General features: G+C 40.4%; 2 protein-coding genes across 4 annotated transcripts in view; one reads left to right on the top strand and one right to left on the bottom strand.

The window, feature by feature from the left end:
- The window catches only part of prickle1b (prickle homolog 1b), a 28,262-nt gene extending 25,759 nt beyond the window's left edge, over nucleotides 1–2,503 (top strand). For 2 of the 3 annotated variants that reach the window (XM_008315771.3, XM_017034344.2), the window contains exons 7-8: nucleotides 1–721; nucleotides 811–1,763. The exon at nucleotides 1–721 is cut by the window's left edge and continues 260 nt beyond it. In XM_008315771.3, coding sequence (XP_008313993.1) covers nucleotides 1–721; nucleotides 811–1,763 — 1,674 coding nt within the window. Of the gene's footprint in view, nucleotides 722–810 lie in introns of all 3 variants that reach the window. The other variant, XM_008315770.3, reaches the window with a different exon arrangement.
- A 715-nt stretch (nucleotides 2,504–3,218) lies between these two features.
- The window catches only part of LOC103382841 (periphilin-1), a 13,177-nt gene continuing 1,433 nt past the window's right edge, over nucleotides 3,219–14,962 (bottom strand). Inside the window, exons 5-11 of the mRNA XM_017034345.2 lie at nucleotides 14,174–14,290; nucleotides 13,562–13,740; nucleotides 13,348–13,434; nucleotides 12,544–12,579; nucleotides 12,121–12,176; nucleotides 9,636–9,833; nucleotides 3,219–4,411 (exon numbers count right to left, since the gene is read on the bottom strand). Of these exons, the coding sequence (XP_016889834.1) occupies nucleotides 4,136–4,411; nucleotides 9,636–9,833; nucleotides 12,121–12,176; nucleotides 12,544–12,579; nucleotides 13,348–13,434; nucleotides 13,562–13,740; nucleotides 14,174–14,290 (949 nt within the window). The 3' untranslated portion in view covers nucleotides 3,219–4,135. The remainder of the gene's footprint in view (nucleotides 4,412–9,635; nucleotides 9,834–12,120; nucleotides 12,177–12,543; nucleotides 12,580–13,347; nucleotides 13,435–13,561; nucleotides 13,741–14,173; nucleotides 14,291–14,962) is intronic.

Here is a 14,962-nt window from a genome sequence, read left to right on the forward strand (position 1 = left end):
CAGCTGAGACACTCACAGGTGTTTAATCCCCCTGCGACTGCACCATCATTTGACTACAAGTTGAGGAATAGTGAGGCTGATAGAGATGCTGAAGTTGATATTGTAGGACGTAAGTTGGCTCATCTTGGCATAGAAGATAGATTCTGGAGAGAACGAGAGGAGCAGGATGCCTGTGGAGATGAGAACCCAGAGGAGTGGGCCCAACATGAGGACTATATGACTCAACTCCTGCTCAAGTTTGGAGATCGGGGCATGTTACATCAACTCCAGCAGCCATCTCTCAAATCACCAATCCCTAGCAATGACCGTTTGATAAGTCTCTCTGATCCCTGGCTGAAGCCTGAAATGACATCCATGGGCGTCAAAGCCTCCTCTCCAACCCCTGCCAGTCCCACTCAGAGCCAGACTTCCAATCAGTCCCGGGCAAACAGCCTTAGTCCTGGATTGATAAGTAAGAAACACCTGCCTGAAATGTACTGGGCTCAGTCCCAGGATGGAATGGGGGATTCTGCTTATGGTAGTCATCCAGGTCCTGCAAGTGCCAGAAAAATTCAAGAGCTGGAGTTGGATCAGGACCAACCTGGCACTGGAGGACAGCCCTTCTGGACAGAGACCAGGCAGTGGTACGAGGATTCCCTCGAGTGCATTGCTGACGAGCTAAGAAAGGTTGAGCAGGGTGTTGGAGACTCAATGGACTCTTTAGCACTATCCAACATAACCGGTAAGGACAAAGTTGTTGATATTTTCAGTCAATACTGCAGTGTAGTGTGCAAACATCAAACATGTTCCTTCTTTGTTTATTCTTGCTAGGTGCCTCTGTGGATGGAGATGGCAGAGACAGACCTGTAGTGTACACACTTTCAGTGCAGGATCCGTCTGTGCCAGAGGACTGTGAGAAGATGAGCAACATGGGGACCTTCAATTCATCTCATCATCACCACAGTACCAACTCTCTGAACCTAAATATTGAGAAGGAAGACGAGGAGGAAGTTGCATTAGCAATAAGGGGAGCTGCATCAGGAGGCCGGATGCCATTGTCCCCACATTCTGAAGGACTTCCTTCCTCTTTTGTCCATGCACCAGCTTTGAGGAGGAGCAAGTCCCAATCCAGGCCTCCACAGGTGGTCAAGTTCTCAGATGACACTGTGGACAATGGCTACAATGATGGTTATGATGTCAGTATTAGGAAGCATCCAATGAGTGAGAAGCCACAGAGAAGGATTTATTACCCTGATGAAAGGGGCCCAGAGAGGAATCGCCCATCAAGTCATCATGGGCGAAGCAAGCAGCACAACCGCAAGCAAGGTCGACACCACAGGAGTCGCAAAACCCGTTCGGACAATGCCCTTCACATGGTTCCATTAGACAAATCACAGAGGCTATATGAGCACCACCAGCAGGGGTTGGTCAATCCACAGAGCGGTGCCGTTCTTCCACAGCATCCCTCTCAAAGGCTGCCCAAGGCCTATCCGCAAACCCGATCAGACTATATGCTAGGCGCAACACAAGGAGACCAACAGGTGGAGCACTTCATGGGACTCTATAGAGACGATGAAGACTGGTGCTCTACTTGTTCATCTTCATCATCGGACTCAGAGGAGGAAGGCTTCTTTTTGGGTCAGCCAATCCCTCAGCCCCGAATGGTTGGCCGTTACTATGCGGAGGATTTACCCACAAGGGTGACAGCCCTCTCTTGTCAGATTCACGGCTCGAAGACTGGCCGCAGAAAGGGTCACCGTTCCAAAAACTGCATCATCTCCTAACGGTTAGGAGTGCACGGACATTGAAATCTGCACTACAAAATAGGAAGAATTTCCTCATGTTAAATGTCTGATGTATAACTTGCATAAACATGGTTTTGTGGTCAAGATACGTCACTTTGTGTCAAGATAAAAGTAAGAGAACAAAGCCGGAGGAATTTTAGCACCAAACTGAAGCGTGACCTAGTATGTTGGTAGACTTTCCTAAGCCAGCGCAATTTGCAAACTTCAAACATTTCTTTTATTTTCAGCATTTCTTTTCAAGTCGTTTTGAAAATGGCCACAGATGTTTTGCAGCAATGTAATTTTGTGTGTTAAAACGGCGAGGCTGTTGTAGACGAGTTTTGGTAAAGTAGAAAATAGAAAGCTAACCAAATAATAATTTAAAGCATTACAGTTCAAAATGATAATGTATATACTAAGTTAAGAATTTAATACTGGTATTTTTTATATTCGTGTAATAAGAATTATTTCTTTTGATGTGTATGATGTATACAAAAAATGGTAAACAAACCGACCTGAAACTAAGAATTAAAGATGGTGCCACTTCACAAACACTGTCAAGTGCCAATATAACTCTGCCACAACTTGTCAACTTGTGTAAATCCCACAGTAGTCACTCATGGTAGAATTGTTTTTTATGTTCAACTCTTCAATACTTCAATACTCTTGCTCAGACATAACCGACTGATTGTTTGTGATGTAAAGAAGTTCGTAATAAAATATTTTTCAAAGCTTGAAAATCTTTAGGTTTGCTGAATTTTTTTATATTATAAATTTGTGACTTTAAATGTTCTTTTAGATATCAATTCTTCATTCATCATCTTAAGCATTATCTGTGTAATAGCATGCAATCCAAACTGTTAACAGGCAAAATAATCAATAAAAAGTATTGATACGCAAATATAGAAATATATACAGTGGAACCTCGGTTTTCGAACGCCTCCCTTTTCGAAACAATTTGGTTTACAAACCAAATCTTGCCCCAGTTGAGGTATAATAACTCGGTTGTCTAACAAGCCAACAATATCACGTGGGCAGCAAGTGCTCACTGAGTGATTGAGAGTGTGGTGTTAGTCTTGCTTAAGCCCACGTTCGGGATACACACTATGAACTGTTAGCAATAGAAGTGAAGAAAGAGATTAAATGAAAGCATGAGAATGGTGTTCATGTTTCAGCTATAGCTTTACAGTATGGCTTGGCAAAGTCGATTTGACTTGTACCATCATTAAGAACAAGTAAGTAATAAAAGAAGATAAAAGTTGCCAAAGGAGTGACTGTGATCACCAAGCAAAGATCCCAGACATTAGAAGAAGTGGAAAAGTTGCTACTGATTTGTATCAGTGAAAAGCAGTTGGTTGGCGACAGTATTCCGGAGACAATTTGTGAGAATGTGAATTGAACATTGTGTTATCACGACTCGTCAGCACCAGTAAATATGAATGAAATTGCCTTTCCTTTTTATAGCTTTATTCTGTATTAAGTGGTGTTTATCTTTTTTTGTTAGATCAAATTATTTTTTAGTTGGTGTCATGTATGAACCGGTACACAAAATATCGTTGAAAAGGTTAGAATAAGCAGTCATCTGGGGTCCAGGAACAGATTAATCCATTTTACATTGATTCCTATGGGAGAAATGGCTTCAGTTTTTGAACTTTTGTGTTCACAAAGTGACTTCAGGAACAAATTAAGTTTGAGAACCAAGGTTCCACTGTATATGATATATGAAATATATATCGTCAAATTGTATTAATTGGTAACATAAAATGTTGACATCGGAAATAATTTAACTACAGATTCCGGAGTGTTTGTGCAAAAGAAAAATAACACTTGACGTTTCATGATTTTATGAGAGATAAACACTTTGAAAAGTCAAAAGACAAAACATGGGCCCTTGTTAAACAGTACAAATATATACAGTAAAGATGAACTGTTACAAAGTTAGCAGCGCTTAACGTCTGACTGCCTTATAATTTATAAAGTAATACATTGCCGTAAATATACTACAAAAAAGAAGACTTCCATTCTTATTAAAAAGAAAATAGGATAAAAAATGTTAAACCATGTTAACCATTTCAACTGAGGGGTAAAAGGTGCACCTCCTTTTTTTAAATTAACAAAAATGACATTTGACAGACTTTAGTAGACTCAACAGGAGAACTTAGTAGTAAAAATGTTCTGGTCAACACTTAACACTGAGCCATTCCAAATTAATTAACTAATCCAGATGCACAGCTGTGTCTGTCTCAGATGAGAATCCGGTCAAAATGTCTTCAATGCAGCTTCCAGAGTATATCCAACAAGTCCAGTATGGCTAGCAGTCAACTTATCCTCAATCCGTCTAATTTAAGCGAAATCGGAAAAAGTCCAGCGTGTCAGTATGAGGATCTGTGATTCACCGTAGTTTTTGAAAGTTTATGACCCGTGAGTGACGACGTTGACGGAGTGTTTGAGTCACAGATGGAGGTTTCTGGTTGTCGGACCACACTGTCCAACTGGTTAATGAAGAGTTTCAGTTCCTCAAGGCATCGCTCACGAATCTCTCCAAGGTTCTCCCTGAGGGGAACCTGCAGTTGCTTCTCCAGGTTTGGGTCTTTCGCAACCAGCATCTTCACTACAATGCCAAACGTCTCGCAGTCCTGGCGGTACATCTGAGCGTAGACAGGACATGGACAAATGAGTGAGAGCTTAGCTTTACAAAAAAAGACAAGAGACACATTTACAACCACTGTTATGTAGATTTATGTGTCGACAGGCTGAAGGTTATGAGCTCCAAAAGGAGAAGGTCTTAATTGAGGTGATGAAAAACTTCTTCCTTCCTGTTCCACCTGTCGCCTTGGTGTCAATACCCCAGTGACACTGATCCCGAGCACTGTGGCGTTAACACACATCATGTAGCGTCAAACGATTAACACTACTCCTCTCAAGTTTAACAGGGTCCTTTATATAGGACAAATGCCATAAAGGCCTCACTTCAGTAGAGCCCCAGAGGCATAAGAGGTGTTTGTGGGACAATGAGGAAGAGGTGTTGGAGTTCTTGTTAGGGAGATGCCATTTCACACCCAGTCTTAAATGTCCCCTAAAATTGGAGGGAACAGCCGCCTCTCCAAAGAGTCATTTGATTGGCCGAACACCAAAATAGGCTTGACTGAATATGATGTTAAAGCTGACAGTTCCTCTACAGTAAAGTAATCTGAATACATGATCCCATACTTCTGTGTCAGGTTCTTTCATCCAAAGAGCAAATATACGTATTTGGAGACTGATGACCGACCGAAATGAACCCTACTAATAATACTCCATTACTTCAAGACAGACTATTGTGCATAATGACAAGTCCTGAAGGTATCCCTGCTAAACACAACGGGTTTCAGGAAGCAGCGTTTTTTATTATAATTATCATTTGTCCTGTACCTCGGAAAATGTGAAAGTTAAGTTGGTCACTGTGTTAGAAAAAGCATAGTAGCAACTCATTTTGACACACTGCTGGTATGGAATTTTGCTGTTGGCAAGCAAGCTAATCAGTCCATCTTCGCAGGAAAATTTGATACTACAGTGTATCAAAAGAAGCACTGATTTCCACTGGGTAGGTTATTGCATCATGTATTCATGTCGAGTGTCTTGATTAGAGTCAGTTTTTAAGTATAATCTCTAATGGATAATTTAGTTTTAACTAAAGAAAAAGAAAATATAGTAATCTTTTTAATGTTTCTTTATGGATTCCCCCCTCCCCCCGCCAGCAATACTTTGTCATGGTCACTGCACCTGAACTTACCTTCATAATTTATGGTGTCATAACATTCATTACTTCAGTTCACTTACGCAAGGCCAGCGAAGAGAGTTGACTTCCAACACTGTTTATTGGATGTGGCACTGAGTCTAGGTCCCATAGGCAAACGCACAAGGACTGCAGACTGATATGAACATTTGTGTGTGTATGTGTGTGTGTGTGTGTGTGTGTGTGGACCCGTGCACTACGGGTTCATGAAGTTAGCTGAGCAAGGCTGAGTTTCAGCATTTCCTGGATACAAACTGTAGTCTTTGGCCCGTCGGGTGTTGTAATTCACTGACCTTTTATTTATATCATTTCACTGAGTTCCTAGAAAGAAGAGCTCGGACTGAGCTACTAAGAAATCACAAGTTAAGATCTGGTGTAAACTGGATCAGCAGTAAAGTGTTGCGTAAACATATGTAAGCATGCAGTTTCTTATATAACAATTTCAAGAGTTACACAAATACTACTCTGAAGCATCTGCACCATCATTTTTGTTCGATTGCAGGGCAACCGTCAGGTATTTAACAATTACAGGAATCACCACAGACGGCCCCGCCTCTGGGCGTTCCTATACGTTCCTCGCGTACAAAAGAAAATGTGTTACACTACAGTCGGAAACAGTTCAAACATCACGTACATTTGATTTTCGCTCAGTAACAAAGGCATAGGTGGAGTTTCAACAGCTGATTACAGTACATGATGTTCAACTGTTGTGATGGAGGACGTTTCTAATCACATGTGCTGACGCTGGCTTCAAGGGGGGAAGTTCTTAGATAACAAAGTGCTGAAAATATACATCCTGCACTCGACTGCGCTTCCTGAAATCCCACCCTCATCATCCAACCAGAAGGAAGGGAAGGACCAGTTCTTGACATGTGGGTGGAGGTTGGTCAAGAACTGTCTGTTTTTGTAAATACTTTCGCCATTAAAGTTGGTGTAGATTAATCACAAGATTAAAGCCTGGATAAGATTAATCACTTGCATTAGAAATTTAGTATTTGACTATTAAATTATTATAATATCTTTATGAATATATTATAATCATGTCAATGCATAAATCAATACAAATTTTAAATGAGATATATTTTAAATTCACTATTATATAACCAACTTACTTTGCAGAATTAAACATACACCAAATGCCCGTCCTGGCAAAACCCAACCTGGGATTATATTAGGATATAATGTTTGTTGTTTTTGTACGGTTGTCTAAGGTGTTCAAGAATGGAGCGCCATACCAAAACACAATAAAGACTTAGAGAAACTCTGTGTTATCTCAATTAATCATGAGTAATTGATTGTAACTAATCATTAATCTACAGCTGTCCTGTGATTAATCAGATTTAAAAAATTTAATCATTTGACTCTACTAAAGAAATACTAAATTTAAATAAATGTTAAACATAAACCTAACAGTTGAAGTGCTATACAATGTATAAACACACACACATGCTTCTGATCATATTATTTTGCAGTTTGTACATTTCTATTATTACACACTCAAAAATGCACAATACCGACGAGCCAGACGTTCTTTTTCTTTTTTTTTTGCCAAAGTAAAAATGTCACAGACAAGACGACGACTAATAATCAGCCTTAAACTGACGGCAGGGCAAATGAGACCACGGCCCCGGCCTCTCGTTAATTGATGGAAAACAATTTGTTACACTTTTCCAAGCGATGTGGCCCTGACAAAAATAAGTGAAATGAATCAACACTCATGCATTTTTACCCCTTAAGAACCAGCACGGCAGCCAAAACCAACTGTGATAGAGACACTGGATGGTTCTGGTTGAATTTCTCTAAACCACAAACACACACACACACACACACACCTAAACAGTGATCTGGCAAAGGAACCTGAGTCCAGCGTCTGACATTTTATAAGACATCCAGAAGTAGCTACTGGACAGGAGTGTGTTTGTGCCCCTGTGGACAAGATGGCTAGACTAGATTGGGTGCCGAGAGCTAAACATCTGGCCGACACTTGATGAGCAGTTAAACACAGATGCCCGAATGCAACTGAGACGCAGCAGTGACTTGGCAGAGCACGCAGTCAAAAAGTTGCTTGGACTGGCAAAAGAAAAGTTGGACTTCAGAGAAATCGCTCTGCATTCTGGACATTTAGATCTCACGCGGTAGTTATAAAGTCTTAAGGGCAAATGTCTCGAACACTTAGGTCGGTAACCAACCATGTTAATGCGGAGCCTTTTGGGTTTTAAATTATACAGATGAAAGAAATGCTGCTGCTTTCCTAGACTTGTACTGTAAAAAGACAGACGCTGGCCAAAATTAAGTTGTAGTTATTTCTATTTCTGATCCGGTTTTTAAGAGAGTTCTCACACAAAGTCGTGACTCGATGTTCCGGTCTTTCAGCCACAAACAACATTCACACGGGTTTTTACAAGAACTGTACAACTAAGGAAACAGTTTATATATATATATATATAAAAATTAATACAATCAAGAATGGTAGAATGGAAACGAGAAACTTCAACACCATTCTTCACGGTTCATCACGGTTGCCACAAGAATTAAGGATTAGAGCAATAAAAAAAAAAAAAAATGACATCATTAATGAGGCTTATCTTAATGAATTCCTGACAATAGCTCTCAAAAGCTCAAACAATGGAGCTTGGATGTGAGAGTTTGACTCGTAAAAATGAACCAGGAGACACAGATGGGAGAGGAATAGACAGGCCATAAAACCAGCCAGAGGCTGCAGCGTCAGCAGCAGTGTTATAGCAGCCCGTGGGCTCTGCGGCGCAGCTCAATGTGTGAGCTCAGTGTGCACTCCGGGACAGCGCTGGCTCAGGTTTAATGGCCCCAGTAAAGCAGTGGTAAGGCTCACTGGTGCAGGAATTGCCTTCATTAGATAACGGAGCAGCGCTGGAACCCAGGGCCTCGGGTGCTTTTGGCTCAGTGAAACGGTTCACCTACCAATTTATTGTATGTGCAAACGTATAATCTGCCCGAGCTGCACTTGTGTTTCTGTTTTTCTTTTATGTGTTTATGTGTATATATATATAAGTTCCAAATGTTTGTGTGTGAGTGCATGTACAGAGTCTAATGAGTACTTCTTGCAGTCGTGGAGTCAGGATGGGAGATTAACAAGAGGAACCAGGAAACCAGCAAGATGCTGTTTAAACCTGGCAGCCGCTCTGGCTTGATGACTGCACTGGTCTGAAACCAGTGTCTGTGGAAGTGACTGGTGCATTTTAGGACGCACTAGCTGCTGTGATTGGTGGACGGAAAAAGTCATTTGCTGGTTGAATTGTTACATAATGGCCGACTGTTATCCTTTTTTTTGTTGTGCAAGAAAGAAAAAAAAAAACAACCCCAAAGCCACCAACTGTGAGGCATCATGTGCTGGACGTGGAGTGGTTTTCATGGAATGTGATGATGACAGTTATGAGGAAGTTTTACAAATGACCGACTTGTAATATGAAAACTATAAAAGTAGCCATTGGAGAATAGTAGAAAACATTGTTTTGTGATTTTTGTGGCGTATTATATTATATTATTTGTATTCCAACATTAGGGTTAGGGTGTTGCATGTTAGGGTGTTGCATGTTAGGGTGTTGCATGTTCGGGTGTTGCATGTTTGGGTGTTGCATGTGACATACAATGAAGGCCAGTTTATTAGGGACGAGTCATGGGGAAGAAAGATGATTTGAGTGTACATAAATGCAGTGGTTGAAAAGCTAGTTTATTTATTTTTCTGTATTGGATGGTGTTCATGTTAGTTCCGTTTACTTGATTTATACAAAAAATGAAAAACATTATTGCATTGATTTTTAAGCTCTCTGCTGTTTGTTCTTTGTGCTTGTTTATGTCACTGGAATGGCTCTGATTATGGGTCTTTTTAAAGTCATCAAATGTAAAACAGCAGTGTTGGGCTGAGACTTATGATTTGTGTGGTTAATATGATGATTTTTAAGACATTCATTGAACTCATTTCTTTATCTCAATGGAATAATCGATTTTTAAGACATTCATTGAACTCATTATATCTTTATCTCAATGGAATAATTTAGTCAAATGACTTTACGACCAAGCTACGTAGAATATCATCTCAAGAGTGAGAAAAAAAAAATCACCTTCTCTATCTCCTGGGCTTTAGCTGCGATGGCCTGGGCCCGTCGTTCCTGAAGGTTTTCCGTCGGCCTCTGGGTCTTCTCCATCGCGGCCGTTAGACCAGGAACGACTGAAGGAGGTACAACAGGAGCGACCACAGGCGCTACCTGAGAAGCCACCGGTACCTCGCATTTTTCTGCTTCTGAAGGATGGCTCTCTTCCTAAGGTTGGAGGTAAAAAAAAATTACAAAAAATAAAAGACATATAAACATAAACTTCAAAAATATCCATGGTGGTCTTTTTTTTAAGATGGGATGATGAAAAAATACAACCAATAATTCTATACTGTTACTATACCGTGGTACTGATGCCACTCCACCTAAACATTGAGGCAAACGTGCCAGTATTACACATATCAGAGGCATATGATGGTAGATGATGATGGGTAAGAAATTACAGGAGATGTTTTAACTGAACATCGAGTGTGGTCTAAAATAAAGAGGGAGGACCCGTGAAGGCAGCATCCAATTATTCCTCCTTCAGATTCCTCGCCTGCAGCAATTTAGTTTTTAATGGAGACGTAGGTAAAAATTTCAAACGGTGTATGTGTGTGTGTGTGCATGTCAGTCTTCAGTGTCTTTTTTTTTACTTTTAACTCCAAACATGAACCACAGATACAGACAAGTTGTACAGAAAAGGAAAGAGAATTGGTTGTTTTTCTTGGATTGTCAAGAGTAAAACTTTTGAGACTTTTTTTCTTTACCTCCTGACAAGAAACCCCTCAAGTGACCTTTTCATATTTTTTTTGGGACAGACCTTCTCTCCCCTCTGAACCACCCCGGGTCACAGTCAAAGCCAGACCTACAACTAGGGCTGCTGCTCTTTAGGTTCTGTCTTGGTGTGGCTCCAGAGAGCCTGTCTTTGTTTGTTGAATCTCAGCAGCAGGCAGCAACAGGGGCCATTAGTGCAGGGGGCACAGCACTAACACTTTCATCTCGGCCAAGGTTATGGGTTTGTGCCCCCAAGAGCAGAGAACAATAATGCACCACAGGCTAGATCAAACAGCAGCAGTGTGTGTGTGTGTGTGTGTGTGTGTGAGTGCAGGGTGGAGCACTTTGTTGAAATCTTTGATCACAGCAGTTGATGGGGTGGAGGTGGGTGGATCTCAGAAAGGAAAATGCAGAAGAAAGGTTCGTTTCTGAGACACACCTTGTAATTTCTCATGCGTTAGACATTCACGAGCTCCCACTGATGCATTTGAAATAAAATCGGCAAAAAAGAAACATGTAATGACCAAACAAAGTCATCACAAAGATCTGAGGGCTGGTAATGAGATAACTAATGGGACTTTAGGGACATTAAGGGAACATTTAGTTTTATTGGCTGTTTGATCAAAGTGACTCCATGCAGCTTGTAAAGACGTTACAACACACAAATGATGAGGATGGAATTTTTTTTTTTTTTTTAAAAGAGATGTGATTGTAACCGTTGTGTGCTATAAAATCACTTAATTACTTAATGGTTTTGTTTGGGGTTTTTTTAACCACAAAGAACTGACTAAAAGTAACTATAACCACTAAAAATCAACGGGAAAACGTAGAGAAACGTTTCTATTCAGTTTCACTTTCTTTAAAGGAATTTTGTTGTTTTGTTGGTTAATTAACATTGATAATGTTTTGGATTGCTTGTCTGCTCAGGCAGTAACTGCAAAGCATCTTTTTTGTGCGGACAAAAAGGCATTAAAGCAGCTTGTTGTTTTCTGTGTTCAATAAAGCATTGGTGCCCAAGCAGCTTGATCAGACAGAGAGGATTTAACGGCTAGTCAGCAACACCATATTAAAATGGGCTATAACACAGTATACAAGTATTAGGCTTGTTAAGCTTGCTTGCCAACAGCAAAAAAAAAGCTATTCAGTTTAATTCCATGATTAATTGTCTGGAATTAAGAAAATGTGTTGACTATAAAAAACAAATTGCATATTTAAACAACCCAGTTGTTCTGAACTGTTTTCAACAGGGACTTTTCTTGGGTCAGTGACAAAGATCGTAGTTATTAGACAAGCAAACAAGTTACGAGCTGACACAAATATTAACACTTTCTACAAATATTTAACAAAGGACCAAGGAAATTTACTTTTAGATAATGTTCAAAATGTAAAAAAAAAAAAATCAAAAACATTACAGGCTATTAGTACATCATGATGTGTCATGTGACTGAGGTTAAAGTAAAACAAAGTCCAGGACGGGGCTTTCGTGCTGTGTACAAGTGGTACTTTAAAACCCATTAAGACTCTTCCATGGGACTTGATGTTTATTAGAGGGATAGAATTTAAGACGTTCCAGGTGCAAACGGCTGTGCGGTGACAGATTGGTGTGTGGTACAGAACAAGCATCACAGCAGGTGGTTGGAACAAACGACTTGTTGTGATCAAAGGCAACAGAAAATGAGGCTTTCTGTTGTACAGTGATTGAATGATGCTGATCATTATTTGACATGCTGGAACTCACCTTGATAGATGTTGCACTGTGTGGTGAGCCTTCTCTGGAGAGGCCAGGAATTTTGTCTGAAGAGTTGGACAAGAGTGTTAATAACCGGGGTCTGTAAAACTGCAGCCTTACATTGAATATATAAAAAAAACCATCATGATGCCAGTATTATTGCTTCAGGAATATCCATCAGACACCCTATACCGTCACCCTCCTCATCCACACACGACCTGGTGGCATTTTTATGAGGCCTGACAAAGTGACAGACGAAGTGGGGAGGAAGGCCGGCTGCAGGACACATTAGAAATGCTCTCCGTCTCTCTCGGGTTACGAAGACCCGGAATAGGTTTAAGTTTAACGATGCTAACCTTTGTATGTTTCCCAAACAAATCAAGCACATGTCATGTCACCCTGACGTGATTGACTTCTTGTAAGGGCACTCACCCGTCATCTTGCTCTGTGAATACGTGTCTTCATAGCCTGCAGGAAGACCATAGCATGAAGTCAGTAGCCATTAGCTAGCTGGTGGTGTGCTAACTGATCTGACTACAGCAGTTTAAGAACAACCAATGGATACAGTATATGATTGACTTAAAACACAAGAACCAACAAATTTTGATATCAAGTTATTAGAATAGTTAGAAAGATTAAAAAAAATGGAAGCTTGAATGGATTTAATGCAACATTATACGAAGAGACGGAGAGTGCAGAAAACAAAGAGATGTTATCAATTTTAGAGACGGAGAGTGCAGAAAACAAAGAGACACTTACTTTTTTAAGTGCACTGAAACAGGGGGTATTTTTTTTAAATAACTTACTATGATTTCTGGAAACTTTTTGACTAATTATTTAACTAAATAGCAACATATTTGTCTTTGGTTAGCATTAGTAAATGTGCAGATAAACCACTGGTTTATACAATTAAACTATTCAAATTATTACTCAATGCACCATGTAGTAGTAAAACAATAGAAATATATATAATATATTATATAAATATATATATGTTGTCTCCACTACGCATCCACAAAATCTTTATGTAGCAAATCACCGGAAGTTAGATATTTTAAAAAAAAAAGCCTTTTTAATTCCATCCCTTTGTTTTTGTTACTCTCAAATCCTGTGACAAACAACTCCAAGATGTAAAAGGTTGACATGACAGAGATGCAGAGTGACGTGTGAGAAAAGAAAGATTTTTTTTTTACACTCAAAAATAGGATTTTTGGTCACATGCTCAAAAGTACAGACCCAAAGTGTCATGTCCGCTTTGCTGAGCAAACAGCGACCCCCAGAGGTGATCAGTAACTCCCGTGTGACCATCAGGACCATCTGCACCTGTGTTACATTTTAAAAAGATGGACAGACAGTGACGTGATTTAGCCGCAGTGTGGTTCAGAAATGTAAACTATGCTAAATAAACGCTCCATGCTGCACCAGGTGACAGGAAGTGAGCGCTACATACTCTTGCTTTGCTGCGAGGGGAATGGCAGTGGCTTGGTTCTGTCTGGTGAGTAGCCTCTGCTGCTAACGCTGGAGCCCGAGCGGCTGTGAGGGGAACGGGCTGCCTCACGGCGGACCGGAGAACGTTCCCTGAGGGAAGGGAAGGGGCCGGCTTTTCTCCTGTAATGGTCTCTGTCCTCCCTAAAAATATACAAAAAACATAAAACCAGTCATAGTCTTAGTAGTTCACAAACACGGTGTTGTCACGAGTGTCACATTTTTTTTAAAATAAAATACTAAGCCTCTTTGTATTACACTGATTCAGAACGTCAGCCTGACTTATTTCCTCTTTGTATTACACTGATTCAGAACGTGTAAACAAAAAGTGTAAACAAAGTACAATGCTGCCCTCTAGTGTCCTTAAAATGAGATGACACCTTCTACTGCGAAACAAATAGGCTTGCAGTCACAAAATGCAAATAGCAACACAAACTTCAAAAATATCAATATTAAAGAAGTCCAGTCAAAAATGTATATTTTAATATAACTATAATTAATACACAATTAACATGTTTTGCCACGCCCTGCCCCATGCAATAACTCTAACTATAGAAATGTGTAATTTGACTCGTACCCTCTGTCCAGGTTGAGAATGGCCTGGACTAAACTGTCTTCTCCGCTCTCTGGGAGCGACCTGGGAGCTGGGTAGAGGCCCTGGCCTCGTACATTGTGAGGAGGTGGACCACGAGCACTGAGGTGATAAAAAAATAGTGTAAGAATCACAGCCTAGGACAGAGACTGATCTAAGAATGTCATTTCTCTCAACTGAAAATCATATACTTATTCTCTTTTTAAGGGTAATAATCACTAAAAGCCCAAAAGTTTAACCTTACACAAGTAGGTGTCAAAAAGATATTTCACATTTCATCAACTGGAAAGTCAGGTCAATTATAGTGGGTTCATATTGATGTGGTGCAGCAGGGAGAATGTTAACAGACAGATGCTGTAAGTGACAGAACGCTGCACTGTGATGTGATGAAATGAGACATCACTTCTCTCCGCTGTCGTCTAATTGATGTTTGTTTTAAGATCTGCAGGTCAAACACGGCTCGACTTACGTGCTCTGAAGGTTGGACCGCGATGAAAAGACTAGCGTAAATCTGTCAGCTGAAATCACTGGCCCACGTTTGTAAGAGGAAAAGAAAGCCCATTCAGACAGCATGGCTAGTGTAAACACTTGTCTAACAGTGCGGCGAGACCAAGTGTGACAGGCGCTTATGGGTCAGAGCAGACCATGATTTATGATTGCTGCCGTGAAAACATACATTTGAAAAAAAAAATAGGGCCGTGAACACACAGACTCCTGCAGATTTGGAGGAATTAAACACAGGACAAGTGACAGGCACTGAAAGACGAGTTTACC

This window comes from Cynoglossus semilaevis, chromosome 8 (assembly GCF_000523025.1).
Source record: "Cynoglossus semilaevis isolate Cse_v1.0 chromosome 8, Cse_v1.0, whole genome shotgun sequence".
NCBI classification, from domain to species: Eukaryota; Metazoa; Chordata; class Actinopteri; order Pleuronectiformes; family Cynoglossidae; genus Cynoglossus; species Cynoglossus semilaevis.